The 22,804-nt window shown below is 41.3% G+C and overlaps 1 protein-coding gene across 2 annotated transcripts in view; it reads right to left on the bottom strand.

The window, feature by feature from the left end:
* The window catches only part of Hivep1 (human immunodeficiency virus type I enhancer binding protein 1), a 124,837-nt gene that overhangs the window by 34,862 nt on the left and 67,171 nt on the right, over positions 1-22,804 (bottom strand). For both annotated transcript variants that reach the window (XM_028763131.1, XM_028763130.1), the window contains exon 3: positions 21,045-21,098. In XM_028763131.1, the coding sequence (XP_028618964.1) occupies positions 21,045-21,098 (54 nt within the window). The remainder of the gene's footprint in view (positions 1-21,044; positions 21,099-22,804) is intronic.

Consider the following 22,804-nt stretch of genomic DNA (forward strand, 5'->3'; position numbering starts at 1 on the left):
ACACACACACCGTTCATCCAACTGCAGACTCTACTGACACCACACTCTGAGACAGGCTGGCCAAGCAGAGAAGAACTCCACCTTCCTATAGGGGAACCTGACCTTCTGCACTCACATCTTTTACTGACACCTCCCAAGCCTCTGTACAGAGGATGCTGACATCTGTATGAGGAAAAGGGCTTCTATGTAGTAATAAATATAGTAGTAAATATACTTCTCTTGGTCATGATATAGTGGTCAGTGAGATCAGGAAGTGTTGTGACCACAGAGATTACATCAATGAACAGAAAGTTACAAAAATAAAGAAACAGTCATGTGGTTTCTCACCCGAAACATGAAGCATTGTGACAGCTCTTGGTTTAATAAAAATCACCAATGTAATAGAACAAAAATATCCACTACAAATGATTGTTTGCATTTCTAATGAATAGGAAGTCAAGTAAACACACAGGGCTAGATAGACAAGTAGAAACCACTACAAAAAGAAAACACTGACATCATTTTTAGCTTCTTCAGAAATAAATAAGCTTAAATGTCATGAACTATCCACAATTTCTCTAAACGATTATGCATTTAAGCAATGACTATTTGCCATTGGTCAGTCTGTTTTTGATTTGTTGGATCCTTGGGCATATAAACAGAAATCATTCCTCCATATATTACTTATTTTTAGAAAAGCCAAATATTTTAATTTATTGCTTTCACATGGCTGTCACAATGTACGTGTTTGAAATTCATGCTGGACCAAAACATTACACTGTAATAACTACTTTGCTTTGATGATGATGAAAATTTACATAAAATGTTCTATTCCTGTTGTGTCATGCATGTGCAAGCTCTTAAGGTACTCTCAGTAAAAAGAAGATACTCACCCCACTGGACTCCTTTCCTCCCCAAGGGCAGGATGGGAAGGCAGGGACATCGCTCAAGCACTGCAGTGAAGGAGCTCAGAAGTACCGGCTCTTTTCTACAGAGCAGTGCTGAGTAAGCCTTTTATATATTCTAGTCATTCTTTTATGAAATGACATCTTCCTCATTGGCTTCCCCTCAAGATACACATAACTTGCTCATGCGTCATGACTTGCTCATGGCACTCTTTTGAGCTATCAGACAAGGCTAACAAACTAAGAATCAATGATCACCCTAAGCCAGTAGATTTCCCACCCACTTTTCAAAAGCTAGGAGGTGAGCTGTCACATAAGAGCAAACCATTAGGTGATTAAAAAAAAAAAAAAAATCACTCTAAAGGCCACTTAGTGGCGTGGCCTGTAGACCAGAAACCTCCGCTGGATACCAAGTCTTATCAAAGTCCCAACTGGGTGAGCTTACTATTTCACAAACTTTACAGAATGAGCTGTTTTTAAATTCTTCATATTTTTTTAAAGCAGAAATGCTGTGTAGCCCAGGCTGTCCTGATCTAGGGATCTTACTACTACCTCTGCCTCCTGAGTGATAGGATTACTGATGTATGTACTATGCCAGACTCTTTTCTTGTTGTTTTAATTAAATGGTGCCTGCCATTACAAAGAATCAATCTGTAGGGGAAATTATGTTGTTTTAAATTAAAGTAATAAAACTTTTGGCTTTTTACAGAAAATGAAAGCTGGCTGTAAAGTACAGGCGGTCTTTAATCTTTGCACCCAGGAGGTCTAAGGTCAGTGAGGCTACATGCTTGAGGCCACCTTAGGCCACACACTGGAATTGCCTCAAGAGAACGAGAAAATACGATAATTTCTAAATATTCCTATTTCTTTATATTTCTGAAGAAACACCTAGAGTTAAGGATTAGAAACATATTTTGAGCAGTGTGTTCCGATTTCGATACAACCTGACCCTCTGTCACTTGTCATTGCACTTCATATACGTTTACGTTTATAAACATTGCCAATTCTTCATGTTTAACTTTTAGTACACGGTGTAGTGTGTGTTTTGTGTGTGTGTATACCTGCATCATACGTCTATGTGTGGGTTCACCTGTGTCATATGCCTATGGTTGTGTGCACATCTACATAATATACATATGTGTTGAGTACATCTGTCTATGCGTGTGTATGCACCCGTACTGTATGCCTATGTGTGTGGGGGGTGCATCTGTGTTGTATACCTATGTGTGTGTACTTGTGTTATACACCTATGTATGTGGATGTGTAATATTCCCCTGTGTGTTATATGTCTATTGTGTAGGTATTCCCATAGGTACAATCTGAAGACCAGAGCTTCCAGTGATTTCGTCTTCTGTTCCTCTCCACCATAATTTTTAAGGTAAGGATTTTCACTGAACCCAGATCTTGTTGTTTGAGCTATATTGGCTAGCTGGAAAATCTCTGAGACCCTCCTTTCTCTGCCCTCCAGAATTGGTATTAAAGGCATGTGCCACCATGCCTGCCTTTTTTGTGGGTGCTGGGGACTGGAGTCAAGTTCTCATGCTCACAGAGCAAGCACTGTACCACCGAGCTGTCTCTCCAACCACGCTTTTCTTAACTTGTTGTATTTATTTATTGCATGTATGCATATATATATATATATATATATATATGTATGTATATATGTATATGTATGTATGTATATCCATCTGTCTGTGAACATCTATATGTCATGAAGCATGCAGAACTCAGAGGACAATTTGTGGAACTGGTTCTCTCTATAGTGTGTTTATCAGAGATAAATCCCACCCCCTAATATATAGTTTCAGTAGTTCAGGCCTAAACTGTCAGTGATCCTCCTGCCTCAGCCTCTTGAGTGTGGGATTATAGGTATGTGTTCCCAAACCTGACTCCACTTGCATCTAACTACCTAATGAACACTTCTTCTCTTCAAAGCAATGCCTTCTCCTTTGCCTTCTGGCAGCTCAGCCTATTTAATAAAACTTTTCTTCTAACTATCTCCCATCATACTTCCTCCTCACACACTTTTCTTTAGGGACAGGTTCTTTTCTTTAATGCCAGTCATTCCTTGTGGGTCACCCTCACCGTGATTTCCAATGCTTTGACCTTTCCTCTTCCTTGTCTTTAGCTTCTTCTGTTTGGTTTCTCTATAATTCCAAAATGCTTTTCCTTTACACCAACAATCTCATTTTCAAGCTAGTAAACTCTTAACTGTTTTGATTTATTCCCATTTTATCTCATTTCATTCTCTGAAGTTTGAATTCTTATTATAATATTTATGATGCTGGGCTGGAGAGATGGCTCAGTGGTTAAGAGCACTGGCTGCTCTTCTAGATGTCCTGAGTTCAATTCCCAGCAACCACGTGGTGGCTCATAACCATCTGTAATGGGATCTGATGCCCTCTTCTGGTGTGTCTGAAAACAGCTACAGTGTACTCATATAAATAAAATAAATAAATCTTTAAAAAAATATTTATGACATCATTAATGACACTACAGTGTTCCTGGTCACACTAGGTATGTGCCACATTGTTTTCTATCTTTCATGTTCTCCCTGTCTTTCTCTGGCTGAGAATATGGAGGGACAGTTCAGTCATTCAAGGACACATGCCAGGTCTTTTCTCAAGCTGCACTCATTCCGTATTGATTTTGCTGGATCTCTGTCGTAGGTGCTTGGAAGGGGACAAGGTGACGGTGCTGTGTGGAGGGCCACACAGAGCTTCTTTCAGGGACGTGTCAAACTGAAAAGCTCTCTGCATTCCAACAGTGATGGTGGTGCTCTTAACAGAGGCGGAGCGCAAAGGCTAAGAATGGTTTTCCAAACGTTCTACAGAGGTTTTCTGTCTTTATATGGAGCACTGAGCTAGTTTGAGAGCGGAGGGGGTCCCTTCACGTGGCATTCCGCAGACCCTTACCTCGGCATGCATGTGTGGACTGTGAACCATAGCTGGAAATTCAGGACAAGTCATTTTCAGTAGGAAAATGGTTAGGCTAATTATGGCAGAGCCAGTTAACATAACATTACAGAACCATTTAAAATAATTACTAAGATTACACAGCAATCTGAAAATTGTGATACATGAAGCATACAGGCACATTCTTTTCTGTCCCTAGAGAGAGGTCTGGGCTAAGAGGCAGAAATCTGGGAATACATAGTGAGAGCTGTTTTTGTAAAGGTAAATAAATGACCAGCCAAAGAAAACATGTTGTGGAGAGGAAAAAGAGGCCTGACATCAGAGGCCTGGGTAATTGCTATATTTAAGGCTGAGCTAGGAGTGGGAAGAAACAAGGTAGGAACTGGAACGATACAAGGAAACCTGTGACGGTGAAGAATCTGGGCACCTGTGCTCACAAGCTCACACAGAAGCTCCTGTGGCCGTCCATGGGTGTTAAACACACATGACAGCATTAAGGAGAGTCACCAGGCTTGTGGCCATGGGGATGGGGAGGACGGCCTCATGTCTGAAAGCATGGTCAGTGGGATCCAGGGGTCAAGTCCATCTCAGCCATGGAGGAAGTGTGGGGAGGAGGGGCGAACTCAGGGGCCAGCTAAGGCAGACAACTTCCTGGGAACCTGGACATGAAGGGGAAAGCCCAGATGTTACTGACAAGGCAGAAGAGAGATTTCTCAGGATGAGAGGCTGAGTGTGCTTGCAGACAGGAAGCTCCCCTCAGTAGAGAGGAGGAGACTGAAGCCACAAGACAGAGAACTCCAATGCATAGCAAAGAGGAGGTATAATCAGGAAGCTAGGGAGGCCAACAGACAACTGGGGATGAAGACACGGCTTCACAGAGGTGGCACATCTCTGTCTCAGTCTTCGGCAGGGAACAGAAGGAAGCGCTTTCAAGTCAAGGGAGTTTCATGAGTGTGGTGTGCAGAAAACGTGTTAAAAGCACACATGGGGAACAGGATGCAAACCATGCTGCACGCAGACCAGCAGAGCAGAAGGCACAGTGGGAAAGGTATTCTGCCAGCAGCTGATCCTCAGCCTGAATACAAAGCAGGAGAGGTGGGGATTTGCACAGTAGGAACAGGAAGCCACAGCAGTTCACTGCCAAGCTCTTCCTTCCCTCCAGGAATATGATCAAGAAATATTAACCAGGAATATATGATCAAGCAGTGTTAACGTGGTGGTGGCTACTTAAATCTCATGCATCTTTCCAACCTCTATCTACTCCATTTAATCTATTAGCACAAAACTTTGTATTGAGAAGCAATTCAGCACTCACCAACAAAGGTAAAGTACAGAATAGAGATATGACCCTGTTAGCAAGGTGCTTAGCATGCACGCGTGGAGTCTGGATCCCCAGAAGCCACATTCAAGGAAAAAAGAAGAGAGGAAGAGAGGAGGGAAGAGGAGTACAGGGAAGGGGAGGGGACAGTGTGAGTGATAGTGGGCATTGCTTGTCTGTGATCTTAGCACCAGGGAAGTGGAGACAGGAGGATTCCTGGGCTAGTTAGCTAGTCTTGCAGAATCATGAGCTCCATGTTTGGTGTGTGAAAAAAACTGTCTCAGAAAACAAGAATAACCCAGGAAAAAAACCAATCTCAGTGCCTGCTCCCAGTACATACATGCAATGCACACACATGAATATATACATGCATCTATAACCCTCCCATACATACAAATGCAAAACAAAGACTTAATCCAAAAAAATGAACACAGACTTCCTTGTTAACAGACCTGTACTGAAATGCTGAGCTGTTAACCTAAATCTTAGCTTTTGTAGGAGCTCTGGAAGTGCAACAGGGAAGGAATTGAAGACGGCTGGCAGTGCTGCTGGCTGGCATTGCTGCCCTGCTTTGAAGTCCACCACCTTAAAGATGCTCTTGTGAAGCTGTGTTCTCCACATGCCAGAATCTGCCACAATACCCAATGCTGCCAACAGGCTAAGCGAGCAAGGAAACTGATGATCCTCACCACCTCTAGAAAGAAACAGCCCCTGACACCTTGGTAGAGCCCACACTCCCATCCATAGAATGACAGGACAGCGAGCGTGGTCAGGACAGGACAGCGAGCGTGGTCAGGACAGGACAGCGAGCAAGCATGGTCAGGACAGGACAGCGAGCGTGGTCAGGACAGGACAGAGAGCATGGTCAGAAGTACAGCTCGATGGTGGAATGAATGCTCAGGACTCAGGGTGCTAGGTCAATGCCCTGCATCACATACATTAATATAATTAATATGACCATTAATAATAACCTTAGTAAATGAAAATAAAAGTGAACTGTCTAGAGCAATAGAAGCAGACTGTATCTGCTAAGGTCAAACTAGACTCATAAAAAGTTAAATGAGTACACCATGTCTTCTAGCCACAACAAAATTCACCTAGAAATAAATAGTGGGAGATATATGGAAAATTCCCAGCTGTATGGAGATTAAGCACTACAATTCTAACTAGCTAAAGAGGAAAAAGAAGTCATCAGGGAAACAAGAAAAATCAAAACAGAATTGGAAAACTGGAAAACTATGATGAATTCATGCCAATGTACACCACGATGCCACACCTACCACGGTGCCATGCAGGCCACATGTCATTCACCAGGATACAGAAGCAAAGCCCAGAGAGCTCTCAGTGCAATACTGGGACAAGAGGACCTCTGCCAGAGCCTCTGCTCTTCTTAAGCATGTCTTGAGAACAGCCAGCTTATACAGTAAGCCTGAAGTGGATGTAAGGATGAACAGGGTTTTGTGGGGACAAGTCATCTAAAAACACCCAACAAAAGGACCAAAAGTCATGAGTGGTACCCCCTTACCATTTAAAACAATCTTTTTATTTATACCAAGGCTGGTAGAAAATATAACAGAAAATCCTTTATTTACAACAGAAAGCTAAACACTGATCAAAGTAAATTTTATGCCAAGTAATAAAACAATGCAGAAAATACAAGCAACCTGTGATGACGGCCCTGGGACAAGGAAAATGGGGAGGTGGTGAGGGCTGGGGCACGTGCAGTGTAGACACAGCAGTCTCAAAGAGCCGGGAGGGGCTGCCACATCATGCCTCTGGCAACCATTAATACTGTGAAGATGCCAACTCAATTCTTTATCAATTTCTGTATTTTACAAAAATTTTAAGGAAAAAAAACCCAGTTTTAAAATATGACAAACCATAGTGTTTATTCAGAAAAAGAAACACATATTAGACAATGGAGTTCTGCAAAGAACTTTAAGGACAAAGTCAGTGCCACGACACGTTGACTAAAACAGAACCCGCAGATCAGATCAGTGGTGGAATGGAAACTTATAAAGATTTAATATCTTATAAAGCCAGAGTTCAAAACCCTAGAAAAAGGATAGAACCATTTTCAATATAAGATTCTGATCTCATATATGAGATGATAAAATAAATATAGGTTATAAGCAAACAGTGTAAAAAATAAACTCAAAGGTTCAATATAAAAATAAAACCAGAGACACAGTTAGAAAACCCCAGGTAAATTCTTGGCTTATCTTATGCTGAAAATAAGTTTCTAAAAGAAAACAAAAATGATTTAAATACATTAAAACTAAAGTCCCTACATAGATTTATACATATATCAATATGTGTAAATATACACAAAGTTAAAAAACACCAAAAAACAAAACAAAAAACAAACAAACAAACAAAAAACCAAACTTGAGAAATGTCCCTGTAGCAGATGGAAGACTGATACAGTAGTGATAAACAATTCTTATGTGGTCTTTCTGGTGAAGGAAAATTAACTAACCCACACCTGCTCTGAGAACACACACTATCAGCCTGTAAACAATGAAGCACTAGAAAGATAAAGAAGATCCCTGAGGGATTAAAGATTCCCCCACGTTAAAACACCAGTGTCCTTTCCCCCAGGACAGGCAGGCAGACAGGCAGACAGGGGAGCTTAGGCTGTGGAGTCTGGCTGTTTACACAAAAAGAAAGAAACAGCAGACTAGGGCACTCTCCACATGGTGTGCATGGTAAGTCCCAAATGTTTTCCTAGGGAGGAAATTCAGGGGCCCCGTCTGGGGCTGAGGATGCACTGGATGAAAACTAAGCTTTGCGTTTCCTGCAGTTCACTTTTCATGGCTCCTGAAGTCACGAATCTAAAGCTATTAAGGTCATAGTAGATTGTTATTTGCTTAGAAGCCTGGAAGAAGAAAATCTCTGAAGGAATATTTCAACTAATCCTTCAAAATACTTTCATAGCTTTCAAATAAAATATCCAGTACATGTTCAAAAACAACCAGTCACCTGAGAAGAGAATTTGGCACGAGAGCCACTGTCATCATGTAGTGGCATGAGCCAGTACACCAGACCAAGAAAAGTCCTGGTTTATGCTGTTGGAGAATACGGAGGGTCTAGAGGAGAACTACAAGGACTGACACTATAGATACAAAGGGCAAATATAATACAGTAGCTTAGACCTACTCAACCCATTTAAGAGCTGGAAACGGTAACACACTAAAGGACATGTCAGAAGACAAAGGATGTCAGGTCCTCAGTCAGTTAGGAAACAAGGAAGAAACCACCCAAACTCTCTGGAGATCTCTGACAGCTCAGGGATAAACAATGAGAATCCTTTGTGAGATAAGACAGATAAACTCTGGGAAACTAAACACAGAGATTTATAGTTTTAAAAGCACTTTATGAAACACAAGAAAGATAAACAGAGAATTTCTGCCCCAGTGCTCATTGGTAGAGAACTGCAAAAATCAAAGACAAAATTCTTAGTGAGAAAAGCATGTAGATCATAATTTTGAAAATCCAGATTGCTTTCAAAGGAACGACAGTTTTGACATGTGACATTGCAAAGTGCCCTAGAGAAAATGAACTGTGATGCTACATTCCCACTTCCCAATCCAGATGAAGGTGAAGTAGAGACAGCCTAAAAGATGACACTCCACTGAATTCGTCACACAGACACATACTAATAGAGAAACTCAACACAGTAGACACGGACAGAAAAGCCAAAACAATGGTCACCAATAGAGAAATTTAACACAACAGACAACACAGTAACAGAAAAATTCAATATAACAGGCACACACTAACAGAAAATTCAACATTGTTCTTTAAGAAAACCAAAGTTCCAGAGAGAAAACTCACATGAAGCAAAACCAACAATAAATAAGTAAGTAAGTAAGTAAGTAAATAAATAAATAACTCACTCACTCACTCACTCACTCACTCACTCACTCACTCTCTCACTCACTCATGAGGTGGACCTGCCAAGATGCCAAAACTATGCTACAAACTGAATATAAAAGTCCTCCAAAGGCTCATGAGTTAAGATTCTGTTTCCAGCTTGGCACTGGGTGGCGGTATAGACTCTGAGGACATCAGTCTTACTTAGGTCTTTGGGGACTGTAGGCACTCAGCTCCACACTACCACCATGGTGTGCCTCACCAAGGCTCAGAACCATCCAAGCCAAATTCTTTCTCTTCGTGTTTATTAGTTATGACGTTCTGTCATATGGACAACTTATACAACCTGCATGAAACTTAATCAAGTACAAAGAATCACACACAGGATGACAGCGGGTCAGTCAAAAGTGAGTGAGTGGATACGCCCAGTGATGAGGAGAAAGGTAAGACAGCTACTAAGAGAGGCAGGGCTCCTGAGAGGCAGACTCAGTAGCTGTTCCTGTGTTAGTGTCTCATTCTCTTGTTACTCACCTCGTCCCTAAATGCTGTATCCTAATGATATATTGGTTACTGCTTTATGCAGCTACCTTTTAAAGATATCACACAGAGAAGAGCAGGCAGTACCCAGTGCTGGGTCTCACCCTTTTCATAAGCACCAAAGACAAAAGTTAAGGAACTCTCCCATTCGGCACAAGTTCTCTGACTGCTGTAGCAAGGCTAGCAAAATAGGTAACAGAAGACCAACCACAAGTGATATCAGGTGCTATGACATGACTCTATCTTATATTCTTCTAACATGCTTTAATTTTTGAAAATGAGTCATGCAAAATAGAAATGCACCAGGTAAAGCTGATGAGGTGGCACACACCTTCTAATACCAGCACTTTGGAGGCACAGGCTGGTGAACCTCTGTGAGTTTGAGGCCAGCCTGATCTACACAGCAAGTTCCAAGCCAGCCCAGGCCAGAGAGTGAGATTCTTTCTCAAAACATTAGTTAGTTAGTTAGTTATTAGTTAGTTAGTTAGTTAAAAGAAAAAAGAGAAATAAAGTGGCTAGAGAGATGACTTCAAGGTTCAGAGCATACCCTGCTCCTCTGAGCATATTCATCAGGTGGTTCACAGGCAGCTCTAGTTCTAGAAAACCCAACGCCTTCTTCAGAAACCCATGAGTACTCACCCCACATGGCATACATACCACACACAGATGCATGACTTAAAAGGAAACAATAAGAAGTCTAAGCCAAAATATCCTGATGTATTTTTGCAGGTTCATACAATGCAGTTTAAGAAGCCCACTCTACCTTTGATTAAAACATAAACTGCACAAAAAAAGAAAGTTGCATCTCCCTGTCCTAAATATCTCTTCCACAGATGTTTTTGGCTGTCCTACTTTCATAAGAAAGATTCAAAGACCTTAGTGATGTCTTTAAGAAAGTCCAAAGATGTCTACACTTTAAGTTTACTTTTGTCCAGTTCCAGGAGTCTCTCACACTATGGCTGGCATGTGATGATTGTTTTTCCAAGTAGGATGTGCTCAGGACCATTCTCAGTGATGCTCTCGAAGCCTCTGAGCCTGAGCCATTGGTAGCCTGACATCTACCATGGCAGGAGAGATGTCTACCAATTTGACAAATGCTAAAAATTGTTCAATCCCTGACTTTCAGTGGTTTACCAGCATAATGCTGGCCCTCAGTCACAACAAAAGTTACAAACTGTATAAAACAGTGTCCATTACAAAGGTAGAAAAATGTGAAAATTCCTGCTTACTTGTTTCTGACAATGTTAAGCTGTCAGAAATCTGGAATCTTCGTTTCAGGGTTTCACACCACGAGGATAAAAAGATGTTGATATTACAGTATTAAATACAGCAAGAAGAGTTTAATTCTTTATGTTTAAACAAAACCTTGAGGACAGAGCAATTGGCAGCTGTCCATAGACTCTATTAGAGGTTAAAGAATGAAGGATTTTGTTACTGAGACAAACACCAATGATTTGCATGCATCACTGTGCTAGATAATTGAAGACCCTAAAGCAAACAGCTTCCTTCAGATAAGCAATCTAGGTTACTTGTACCAAGAGAAATAAATAGCTACTTAACTACACTTGAGACCTAAAAGCAATAGTGTACGTTGTTTACAAGCCCCACCTGTCAGGTAAAGGGCTGGTCTTCTCCCACCCTCATCCATCCTTGTTGATTCAGCAACTGCCGAAGACCTCCCTATCCACAGATGCCCATGGACGCTATGACTGTGGGCAAAGTTAAGCTGGAGATATTTCAGGATGGTACTCACGGCATGGGTAGGGTGGCAGGGGACCACAAGGAGAGGGGTACAGAACAGTGACATGAAGACCTGAGGGTCACCATGTAGAGTTCTGTCATGACTGGAGAAGTTCTGCTAAACAGTTTCAAAGTGACTAAGCACATGCTCAGTAGAGGGCTTGACCAACCATGCACCACAAGCTGACACTGCCACGTCCCTCTTAAGTCGGGATGGGGAAGAGTGCAAGGGAACCCAAATTCTTGCAGTCTCTCCCCAGAGAGCACAGAACTTATCCATAGCTTTGCTCTCTATAGTTTCAGTTGTAACCACCACTTGAAAACTTTACATAAAAAATTCTAGACATAAACAATGTGCAAGTTTCAAATGACTTTTGTGACAGTACCTTGTTATAAGGATTCTCTTTTGTTGTTGGTTGATGCTAATGTCTTCTACTGACCGTTACAGTAACGAAGACATGGAAAATCACAGCAAATAAGGGACTGACTCAACGATGGGCTCTGGGGCTGGGGGTACAACCATACTGGACTGTCTAGATCCTATAATATACACTAGCTTCCCTGAGTCTCCGGGCCCCATCTTGCCTATTCTGGTCATCTGCCTAATAACATCTGATGCTTCCCAATCTTTACCTGAATGAAATAATTTCATATCAGAGTCTTGGTGGTCAGGTGAGACTTCCACATTACCCTTCCAATCTGCACAGCAGAACCTGTGGGATGCTCTGGATAGCATGGCAGGGGAAGAGCACCCTGGCTTGGTTGAAATAGCCCTTTACTTCCAAAGTATCTCGCCATGTGCATTTTTCAAGTTTATGTTCTGTACCTCTAGTTATTCATCTAACTTCAGTCTCTCCTTCATTTCTATTCTCAATTCTTTACTATTGGATTGTGTTCCTCACAGATCTGCACTGGGCTATTTGGGTTTTGTTTGTTTGTTTGTTTGTTGTTGTTGTTGTTATTTTTAAGAGGACACAAGAGCAGGCCCCTATGGAAGGAACCAGGGTCTGAGCTTGCTTTTTTATTACCTATTTTTGCAGAGGCTACTTTTGCAAAGCTAGAGAAAAGAGTATGTAGACAAACAGCAGCACACAATTTCTTTGAGTTGCTCTGTAACATTTATTTAAAAATACTCGATCAAGTGACATTAAGTTAATTCTCTAAGAACAAACCGCAGGTACCCGTCATTGGTTCAGGAATCCAGTGAGTGTGTAAGGTCTGCTCCCCTCTGGAGTCCTCAGGGATGCGGTGCTGTCACAGAGCAGCTCAGGCTACTCATCCTTATCTTAACTGCTCTTGTCAAAAATGAAGCCATAGCAATAAACACATATGTAACAGAAGCTAAAACAAATAGGATTTTCAAACATTTTCATTTCTATACAATCAGAATACATCTGCTAAGCAAACATGAGAGCGAGTACTGTGTCATAATGTAACTGGTAGTGACTTGTCTAGTGCCAAACAAAGTTACTATGCAATTTATAACCAACAGCACTGGGCTGAATGAGACATGCTGCAAACTGCATAAACCGCATCTTTTAATGAATGATATTTCATGAAATTAACATCATCTTAGCTGCTTAAATCTCTAACTTAATTACCAGCTTGACAGCTAGTCGGTGGCATCATTTGAAAGGGGTGAGGAGGGCCTGGAGAGATAGTTCAGGAGTGAGAAGCACTGGTTGCTCTCCTAGAGGACCTGTTGGATTCCTAGAACCTACATGGTAGCTCACAACTGTTTGTAACTCTAGTTCCAGGGAATACAACATCCTCCTCTGGTTTCTGCAGGCACTACATGCATGTTGTTCACTAACATACATGCATGCAAAACACCCACACACACACAAAATTAAAAATTTTTTTAAAAAAAGGAAACACTTAAGGATATTTTATCTCCTGTATTTTCCACAAAGTTCGGGGTTGTATACTCTAACACAGTGAGGACAGAGTACCCAAAGACACTTATTTTATACTCAGGTGCCAAGAATGCTTTGTCCCTGCCACCATGCAGCTAACCTGCACTGGTATGTGAAACTTGTCAGTTTCAAATAAAAAACTACTGACAGAATTGACATATGATACATTTAAAAATGTGGCACAGATTAAACTAAGAGTAATATTACTGTAACCAAAGTTCACTGCATTGCATTTTATATAGGAGAACAGATCCTGAGCCTAATTTTCCAATTTAAAACCTGTGCAGGACACATGGAAGTATCCGGGTAGTGCACATGAGAAGTCTATGTGCAGTGCACATGAGAAGGCAGTGTACAGTGAACATGGGAAGTCTGTGTGCACTGCACATGAGAAGTCTGTGTGTAGTGCACATGAGAAGTCTATGTGCAATGCACATGAGCAGTCAGTGTGCAGTGAACATGAAAAGTCTATGTGCATTGCACATGAGAAGTCAGTGTGTACTACACATGGGAAGTCAATGTGCACTACACATGAGAAGTCTGTGCAGTACAAATGGGAAGTCTGTGTGCAAGTGTACATGGAAAGTCTGTGTACAAGTATACATGAGAAGTCTGTGTGCAGTGCACATGGAAAGTCTGTGTACAAGTGTACATGAGAAGTCTGTGTGCAGTGCAATGGGAAAGTGGAAGGACTCTCTTTTCTATAAAAGTATGGCCACCTGCTGCTGTGGTCCAGGGGGCAGTTTGTGAGCCAGGCTCCCAGACTGAACTGCTCTGCAGCAGTGCAGGTGTCTTCACGAAGGCAAGGGCTAGGAATAAAAGCCTGAGGACTCCCTTCGGGTTCAGACTTGTGGCTTTCTTTGAAGCTTTCAAAGACTTAGATAAAGAATGCTGATACAAAAATCAACATTTCTTGAAATGAAGGGACTAGCAACGTTATAAGGAAACATGGTTGATTTGTGGAATTTAACATTAATGAGAACAAGATTTATATACTGTTACTTAAATTCTCATTAAACATGCTCACTAAAATTCATTTCTCTTAATAATTATTTATAAACCTAAAGACCACAACTTTTTCAGTAGCATACAGATAGATGTGTGTTAGCTTCCATATAATACTGAAATTGAAAAGCAGGCCCATTCTTTTAAAGAACTCTAGAGTCCAGATATTTGTGTAAAATACGACCCAAGTGTTTCTTTTATGAACACGAATATTCGCTATGTAAACTGTTAAAGACGTTCTGATTTACAAACCCAAACTGAGGTTTTCAAGTGTTTTTACTGCATATACTTTTCCCTAGAATGGTTATAAAAACACAATTTTATCTTATCATGAAGTATATTAAAATTACATTTTAATTTAATGATATCTGCTCAACGTTTCCATTCTGCCACCCAAGTCTCTACCCTGCACGAGGATGGCCCTTCCTGCTGACAGTGCTCTAGTTGTTGTCATTACTATCGGCAGCATGATTTTTAAGAACACCACTAACAATTCAAAGCGTTAAAGCACACATAGTCCAGATTAGCCATCACCTTTAAAAATGTGCTTAGAAAACAATTTGAAAATCAAGTCACCAATTTTTGACTACCTGGAAATTCCTTCCTACTATAAATGTCTTAAAACAAAACACAACATTTGGAGTGTGGGTCAGAAACTCTTCCGCTCCACCTGGGGTCCAGGATCTACTCATTTGCTTCCTGCCTGGCTATCGCTAGATATGCAACCTTGCCTCAAGCTCCCTGATAACTGAAGAATAGACCAGTGTATAAAATTCGGGCTGTGTTAACAAAAACTCCTACTGGTCAGCCAACCCTGAGCAGTCTGTAAGCTCCTCGGTTACTCCCTCTGTTCCCTGTCTTGTTCACTGACACGATTGCTCACCCCCGCCAGCCTTATTTCTTGCTTACATACAGAAAGATGGTTTATGGACATTATTTTCAAAACAAAACCTCTTGCAGCTAAAGTATAATATGTCAGAAGGAAAGTGGCCCTGCTGGAAAGATACGGACATAGGGTTGCCTCCATGGGATTTGAGGAGAGAGAGTAATATTCGGAAAAAATACAAGGTGCAAACTGACCTAAGAAAATCCACTTTTCTCTATGCCCATGTAGAAATCTTAATTTTAACTTCTGTTTCTTTGTTTGTTGTGTGTGCCTATATGCTCTGAGATGCTACACTGCAGAAGTGGCACGCTGGCTGCTTGCAGCAGTCAGGGAACATCTGTGATGTCTGTCTGTCCCCTCCTTTCATGTCTGTGTGCATTCTGCAGGTTCAATTCAGGTCATCAGGCTTCTGTCATGGGTCAGCAACCATCTGTACCTGCTGAGCCATCTCACTGGCCTAAACATTACTATTTTGTCACTATTTTATTGAACCCAAGTGAATGAGGAAAAGCAAAACCATAGCAATGATGTAAAAAAGCAAAAAGCAGAACCTTGATATTCCCAACTAATATGATAAAACCATACCAATATACAGAGTTTCAGAATAAGGAAGAATTCAGGTGGATGATTAGATAAAATCTACCTATAGAATTATTTTCCAACAAGAACTAAAAAGTAATTTTTAGTAAAACAGAATTAAATAAATATCCCAATTAATTAAAAAAACATTTTGGTTAAATTAGTGAGGCTGGGGAGGAGTACAGCTCAGTGATATAACATTTACTTATCATATCTGAGGCCCAAATTACATTCCCCAGTATCAAAACAATAAAAAAAAATTCAACGAAGGGGTCAAAACTAAGTACAGACAGCCCTTCCAACCCCCAAAACGTCCATATGAGATCTTTATAAAGAAAGTAGAAGACATTACCAGCAACAAAATCCCCCAAGTTGTCCCCATCCTTATGAGCAGGGGCCAAGCTGTCCCCATCCTTATGAGCAGGGGCCAATCTACAGATGTGGCTCATTTCCTTCTAACTCCAAAAAAGAAAAAAATACAAAATAATTTACTTCCACATAATATTAAATAGTTATATAAAAAACTTCTTTCTAGTGTCACAAACTCTGAAAACCAAATGTGAGGGTCCTGCTACTGTTCACAGCCCGAGTACACAACAGTATCAACACATACAAAGAGGAAAGAAAAATCTAATGAACCCAGTTATAAACTGAAACGTAAGGGCCATAAAAGAGAGAAACTTCAATAACAGTGTCCGACACTACAGTTCATTAATATAGACATGTGCACTTCCATGTTTTATCACAGCATGTTTCAGAACAGCTAAGGGAGTTCTGAGCAGCTGGTAAGTAGATAAAGAAAATTTGAGCAGGAAAATGTAGTATACACATAGTGGAATACTATTCAACAATAAATAGAATAAAATCCTGTATCTGTAATAACCTCAAGAGAATGGGGGGAACCCAGGCTAAGTGATGTAAGTCAGGCACAGGAAGTACTACAAGTCAAATGTGAAACCCCAAGAGGACATGTCATACCCAGTGAGACATGAACGGTTACAGAGGCTGGAGGACAGAGGGAAGGATGGGACAAGGCCAACCAGTGTGTGACCGACAGTGGACAGAAGCCAGAGGCTGTGGTGTGCTACTGCCTACACAGTAAGGCAGCTACTGGTAACAATGTGCCTTTGCCCAGTTTACTTAAATATTGCACATACATACTGTCAAAACACTAGCTACCCAACACTGCCACCCAGGAAATTAATTCAAGTAGTTTTTTAAAAACTCTCAAAAAACAATGAAAAGGAAAAATATTGGCAATGGCTATTTACTTCAAAAAATAAATTGGAAGACGATATTAAAACAAGTGAATATATCTGAAACATTTTTACATTTATTTAGTGTGTGGTGTGGGTGGGTGGATAGTCCACAGTGTACCTGTGGAGGGAGGTCTGAGGTCTGAGGTCAGACTGGGAGTCACTTCCCTCCTTCCACTACATAGGTGGTGAGACCCGAACTCAGGTTATCAGGCTTGGCAAAAAAGTTCCTTTACCTGCTGAGTCAAATCACCAGAATTGTTTAATTGTATTAAAACAAAAACAAAACAAACAAACAAACACTCAGAAAGCAAAAACGCACGCCTGGATGGTGTTTTTAATCTAAAATGTGGAAATTTCTTAGAAGAAAATGGGGGCTGGGAAGTTAGACTGTGGCAGGGAATATTTGTCTTACTAGAAACAAACACCCAAATGACAAAGCTGGCCATGGGTGCAGGCATATAGTCCCAGCACTTGGGAGTGGGGCGCGGGGGACGGAGGAGGGCTGAGGAAGGGGTACCAAGTCAAGAACTTATGTGTATTTAAAGGCATTCTGGAAGTATAGAAGGGCTGGCAACATTCTCACGGAAGAAGACATGCCCAATACTAGAATTAGATTTCCTGGGACACCCAGTGTGACCAGCACTTCCTGACTCTGAGCTCCTAGCTAACTATAACCTAATTTAATGAGTAAAAAGCCCAAACATAATTCGCTGCTGCAGCTGAACCTCAACTCATTACTGGCAGCCAACTGAACAGACTACCAGTTCCCCACGCTCACATCACAGGGTTCTGGGTACAGGGCAACTCAGGAATGGGGTTTGCTCAAGTAAATGAATGTGTTCAGCCTTCTGGTGCTTTAGCCATCGAAGAAGTAAAACATGAAACAGAGTTTTACATCCATTCAAACTGAGAGCCTAAGAGTGCTGGAAAGGAGCATCTCTCCACCAGGGTGTCAGCACCTACAGTTACCAGGCTGTCAGAAAGCTTCAGAAAGGAATGATTACATGTTTACATGGGTGACAAATACCATAGAACACTATTTTAAAACAAAGTACTAGAGTTGATTCAAGAAGCAGCATATAACCTAAACAGGCTATGGTAATGCATGCCTGTAAGCCCATTAGGAGACCAGCAGGAGGGTCACAGCTTTCAGGTCAAACTGGCCACATGGAAAACGATCTTCAGAAGAGAATATAGGACTAACACAAAACAATTATGCAAAGACACAGGCTAGCCGCTCCTAACTGATCAGTTTCTTCTGTTACTCATGTTCCAGTACCATGTTGGTAAGAGCATTTTATTTAAATACTATCAGATAAATACTGTGAAGAACAGTGCCAGTTAAGAACAAGCAAGCATAATTTATAGCTAACTTAAAATGTTATGGTTAGAAATAACTCCCTTCTCACATGGTCACGTGACTGTCTCTGTCGTTCTGTGGTAGGCACATATTAAATACATTTAATCTCTCTGGAATCTGCTTCACTGTCAGGTGGGAAATAAGGATCCAATTATGCCCTCCTCCAAATGATTAAAAAAGAAGGAGTAGACAGCACCTGGGGAGGGGCACTGCACATCTCGGGGATGGCGTGATCTCCTCATGCGCACAGCTACCTCCAAACCGTTTAAATCAAAGTTGACTAGTGCTTATCTATAAGCAGATAAAAAGAACAGAATAGGTGCATTAGCATACTTTAAGTCACTCCCTTAACCTACTGGCTTATGACTGGCCAACTCAGGGTCCACACTGAACATTTTCTACCCTTCCTTTTTTGTTGAGTTGGTTTTTGTTCTTTAAGATTTATTTATTTTCATGTGCGTTAGAATCGGCGTTCTGCCTGCATGTATGTCTGTGTGAGGATGCCAGATCCCTTGGAACTGGAGTTAGAGATAGTTGCAAGCTGCCATGTGGGTGCTGAGAATTGAAGCTGGGTCCCCTGGAAGAGCAGCCAGTGCTTCCTAGCTCTGAACATCTCTCCAGCCTAATGTAAGCCACTTCTTTATCCTGCTGATTTATGACTATCAAAGTCAGGTCTATATTGGACATATTTGATCTTCCTTAATTCATTAAAAAATTGCAATTTGATCCATGAACAAGTTCTTTGTTGGGTTTTGTTTTGAAAGAGCTGCAGCTACACTGGCTGCCGCTGGCCTTGTGACTCATCCAAACCATTAGCAAAGTGGTGGGAGCAGAGGGAGGGGAACCCAGGATCAGGTGAGAATCATGGTTCTTTGATAAACATGAGGGATTTTAGGACCATTTACCAGGTAGAGTAAAACAAAATAAAATCAACAAAACAAAAACAGCCTTGCCCATGTCAGATGTTTGCAGATAAGGTGACATCATGATGGCTCGCCATCATCCAAAGCCAAGTAACTCCATTTTCTTTGACCTCCTTTCATGGAACAAGTGGATTTCTTCATGTAAAATAGGTAAGTCAGCAAGAAAATAGCCATGAGACCTCAGCACTGCTCGTAGGGAAAGACTTCTCCTCGTGCCCAAGAAGAGAAGCTGCTGTTCTTACTTCCGTGCTGGAGAAGCTGGTTTCTTTTGTTTGCCAGGACTTCTGTGTGAAGAACTAAAGGCAGCAGCTACAGAGAGCAAACCACCGTCACTTGTTATTCACTCATAGTCTGGCCCCAGTACCACATGCCAACTGGAACTACAAGGGGGCTCAGTACCCAGCCTCTTCCCTCTAACCTCTGTTGCCTTTCCTCCCTCCTCTTGGCATTTGGCTCACATTTGTGAGAACTTGTTGTGCAGGAGGAAAGCAGGAAACACACGTGACATTTGTTCTGTACGAGCAGCTCTCAACTCCTGGTTGTAAGCAGAGCTGGCTGTAACAATGTCTGAAGGGGCCTGTCCTAACTCCACTGGATACCACAGTGTGGCCATGTAACAATGGTAGCTAGTCATCTTACAAGGGGACAGCATGGCTATAGTAACATGTATCCTTTCTTGTCTGGCTTTTCTGCAAGAATCATCAAGGGCCAGATTCCTATCTGAGTTGTCAGGGAGCAGCATGCAGGAGGTTTAAAGAAGAGACTAACTCTACTGCAATGCTACATATGAACAGAATGAACAGACCCAGAGCTGCTAAAAGGAATGGAGACTCGGAGATTGAGTCTTTTCTCTGAAACTATCCAGTTAGTAATCAGTCTAGATTAAAATGAAAGAACAAAAAGAGAAAAAGAGGAAGAAAGAAAGAAAGGAAGGAAGGAAGGAAGGAAGGAAGGAAGGAAGGAAGGAAGGAAGGAAGGAAGGAGTGAATGAGCCATAGACAAAGGCCTTCCACTGGCATTCTATTTTGCTCTTTTTATTCTGTCAATAGTCCACTGAAATTAGGGAATATAATAAGGAAATGGAAATGCTAAATCATGAAAATGAGCACTAAGAGAACCATGCCCTTCTCCTCCAATATTAGAGAGATGCTACCCTCTTGCTAAGAGTCTGTGCTGGGAGGGACACTCCCATGCAGTGTTCATCTCTTGTAGGTTCTAGTACCTAGAAGACAAAACACTTTCTACCATAAGATCAATTTTTGCATACTGATTTGACTTTTAACACAAATTATGGCCACTGTACAATTCTGAGCAACACAACAGTTACAGTGCTCCCCTTACTGCCTCTTCATAAGCACATTTGCATAAATAGAGCCCAGACGTTGTCCATTCCCATATGTGTGTTTACACAGACACATATCCACATGAGGTCACACCCCTGATTTGTTTTCATACACATTGAAAAACTAGGAGCTTATATGCTATATTTCAGGTTTAGTTTTCTTATTTAACAAAGTCATCACCATCCTTTGAAATAATTAACATTTTTTAAAAGCTGCATGAGCTTTTTCAATCAAGCATGCCTGTCTTACACCAGAACACACATGTGGATCACGGTATCCACACAGTCTATGTACTACATGACAGGATTCTGCAGCGCTCACAGGAGCTATTGCCAGCAGCGGGACATGGGTACCAGAGAAACACGCTGGAGGTGGTGCTGAGACCTCCCCAGGACATCCAGAACCTCACACCAGCGTCTGGCAGGAAAGGCAGAATTATGAGAGATCCTTCCTATGGGCAATTCTGAAAGAATGATGTCACACCAGGCTGATTTTTTACTTACCTTTTTTGGAAACTTCTGCCCCATTAAGTTCTTTTTGTGCTTCTTCAATTTTGTCTGAGGAAAAGAAAAAAGAAAAAGCACATATCAATCATAACAAATAAGTAATATGGTAAAACACACACATTACTTATAAGCAGTGACAGACATGTAGCACATTGAAACCATTTATTTGTGGAAATTTTACTATTAAAGTAAGGATACTTCCCTTCAAAATCTGCAACTTTAATCAATTCATAATTATAAGAACTTCTCTTAATTATTGTCCCTATAATGTAAATTACTACAATCTTATTCATTCATTCATTTGTTCATTTATTCATTCATTCATTCATTCATTCACTTTAATAGACAAGGTCTTCTGTGGCCCAGGCTGGCCTCAAACACTGAAAGATATTCTTGAACTTGTGATCCTTCTGCTGCCACCTCCAAAGGGCAGTGGTTTTTGGCCTTCAACTCCATGCCCAATTTACTTGGTGGTAGAGATTAAATCCAGGGTTTTATGCATGATGGGCAAGAACTCCACCAGCTGAGATAGACCCAGCCTCATACTGCATTCTAGATACTCAATTTTATAACTAGGAAGTATTTTTGTGGGCTAAAAAGTATGCCTAAAAATAATCATTTCCTTATATATGATGTGTACCCAACCCAGGATTTGTTAAAACAAATGCTCACTAGATTGGGATCAGTCTGAATAATCCAGATGGTGCCGTGGACAAACATAGCATAGTCTGAGTGTCCCCAAGGGTTCATGTTGTAAGGCTGGTCGTTAGTAGAGCAGTGCTACAAACTCCTGCAGTGTTAAAAAGTGGGAATACTTAGTGCATGCATGCGGGGCGGAGGGGGCAGTTTCTAGGACAGAGGGAACTGCTCTCAGAGGAACTGTGGTTGTTTTCATGGGACCTGAGTCAGTTCTTGAAAGTGATACTGTACAAAACAAGGCTAGCTACTCCCCAGCCTTTCTGCCTTTCATATGTGATTTCACCATGAGCAGATCCCCAAGATGTGACCTACCATGAGGTACTCCAGCACAATGTGCTAACTTGTCTGAGGCCAAAGTGGCTCTTGCAGAGCCAGCAACCATACTATTTAGATGTTTAATCTTGAACTGAATAAGCCTTTTTCCTTAGGAAGAATCAGCCTGATTTATTTCATTACAGTGACAGAAAAGAACCTAAGACAAACATAAGAAACAAAGCTAATGAAAAACTGAAGACAATGATGAATTAAAGAGTGCTGTGACAGAATACTGTCTGTCCCTTGACAATGCCTATCTAAAACATAAGAGGATGTGGCAAAGAGACAGCATAGAAAACCATCATGGGCCGGGCAGTGGTGGCACATGCCTTTAATCCCAGCACTTGGGAGGCAGAGGCAGGCCGATTTCTGAGTTTGAGGCCAGCCTGATCTACAGAGTGAGTTCCAGGACAGCCACGGCTACACAGAGAAACCCTGTCTTGAAAAACCAAAAAAAAGAAAGAAAGAAAGAAAGAAAGGAAGGAAGGAAGGAAGGAAGGAAGGAAGGAAAGAAAAGAAAAGAAAAGAAAAGAAAAGAAAAGAAAAGAAAAGAAAAGAAAAGAAAAGAAAAGAAAAAGGAAACCATCATGGAACTACTGACTAAGCACAAAGCTCAGAAAGGCAGGTGCAGCCCAGGGGAAAAAACACTGGGGCCAGGAAGGACTAGACCTGGAAGTAAAAAGAACGGAAGCAGGTAGGACTGGAAAAATAGCCAGTGGGTAAAGTGCTTGCCTAGCACTCAC

The sequence above is a fragment of the Grammomys surdaster genome, unplaced genomic scaffold, assembly GCF_004785775.1.
Source record: "Grammomys surdaster isolate TR1022 unplaced genomic scaffold, NIH_TR_1.0 137, whole genome shotgun sequence".
Taxonomy (NCBI): domain Eukaryota; kingdom Metazoa; phylum Chordata; class Mammalia; order Rodentia; family Muridae; genus Grammomys; species Grammomys surdaster.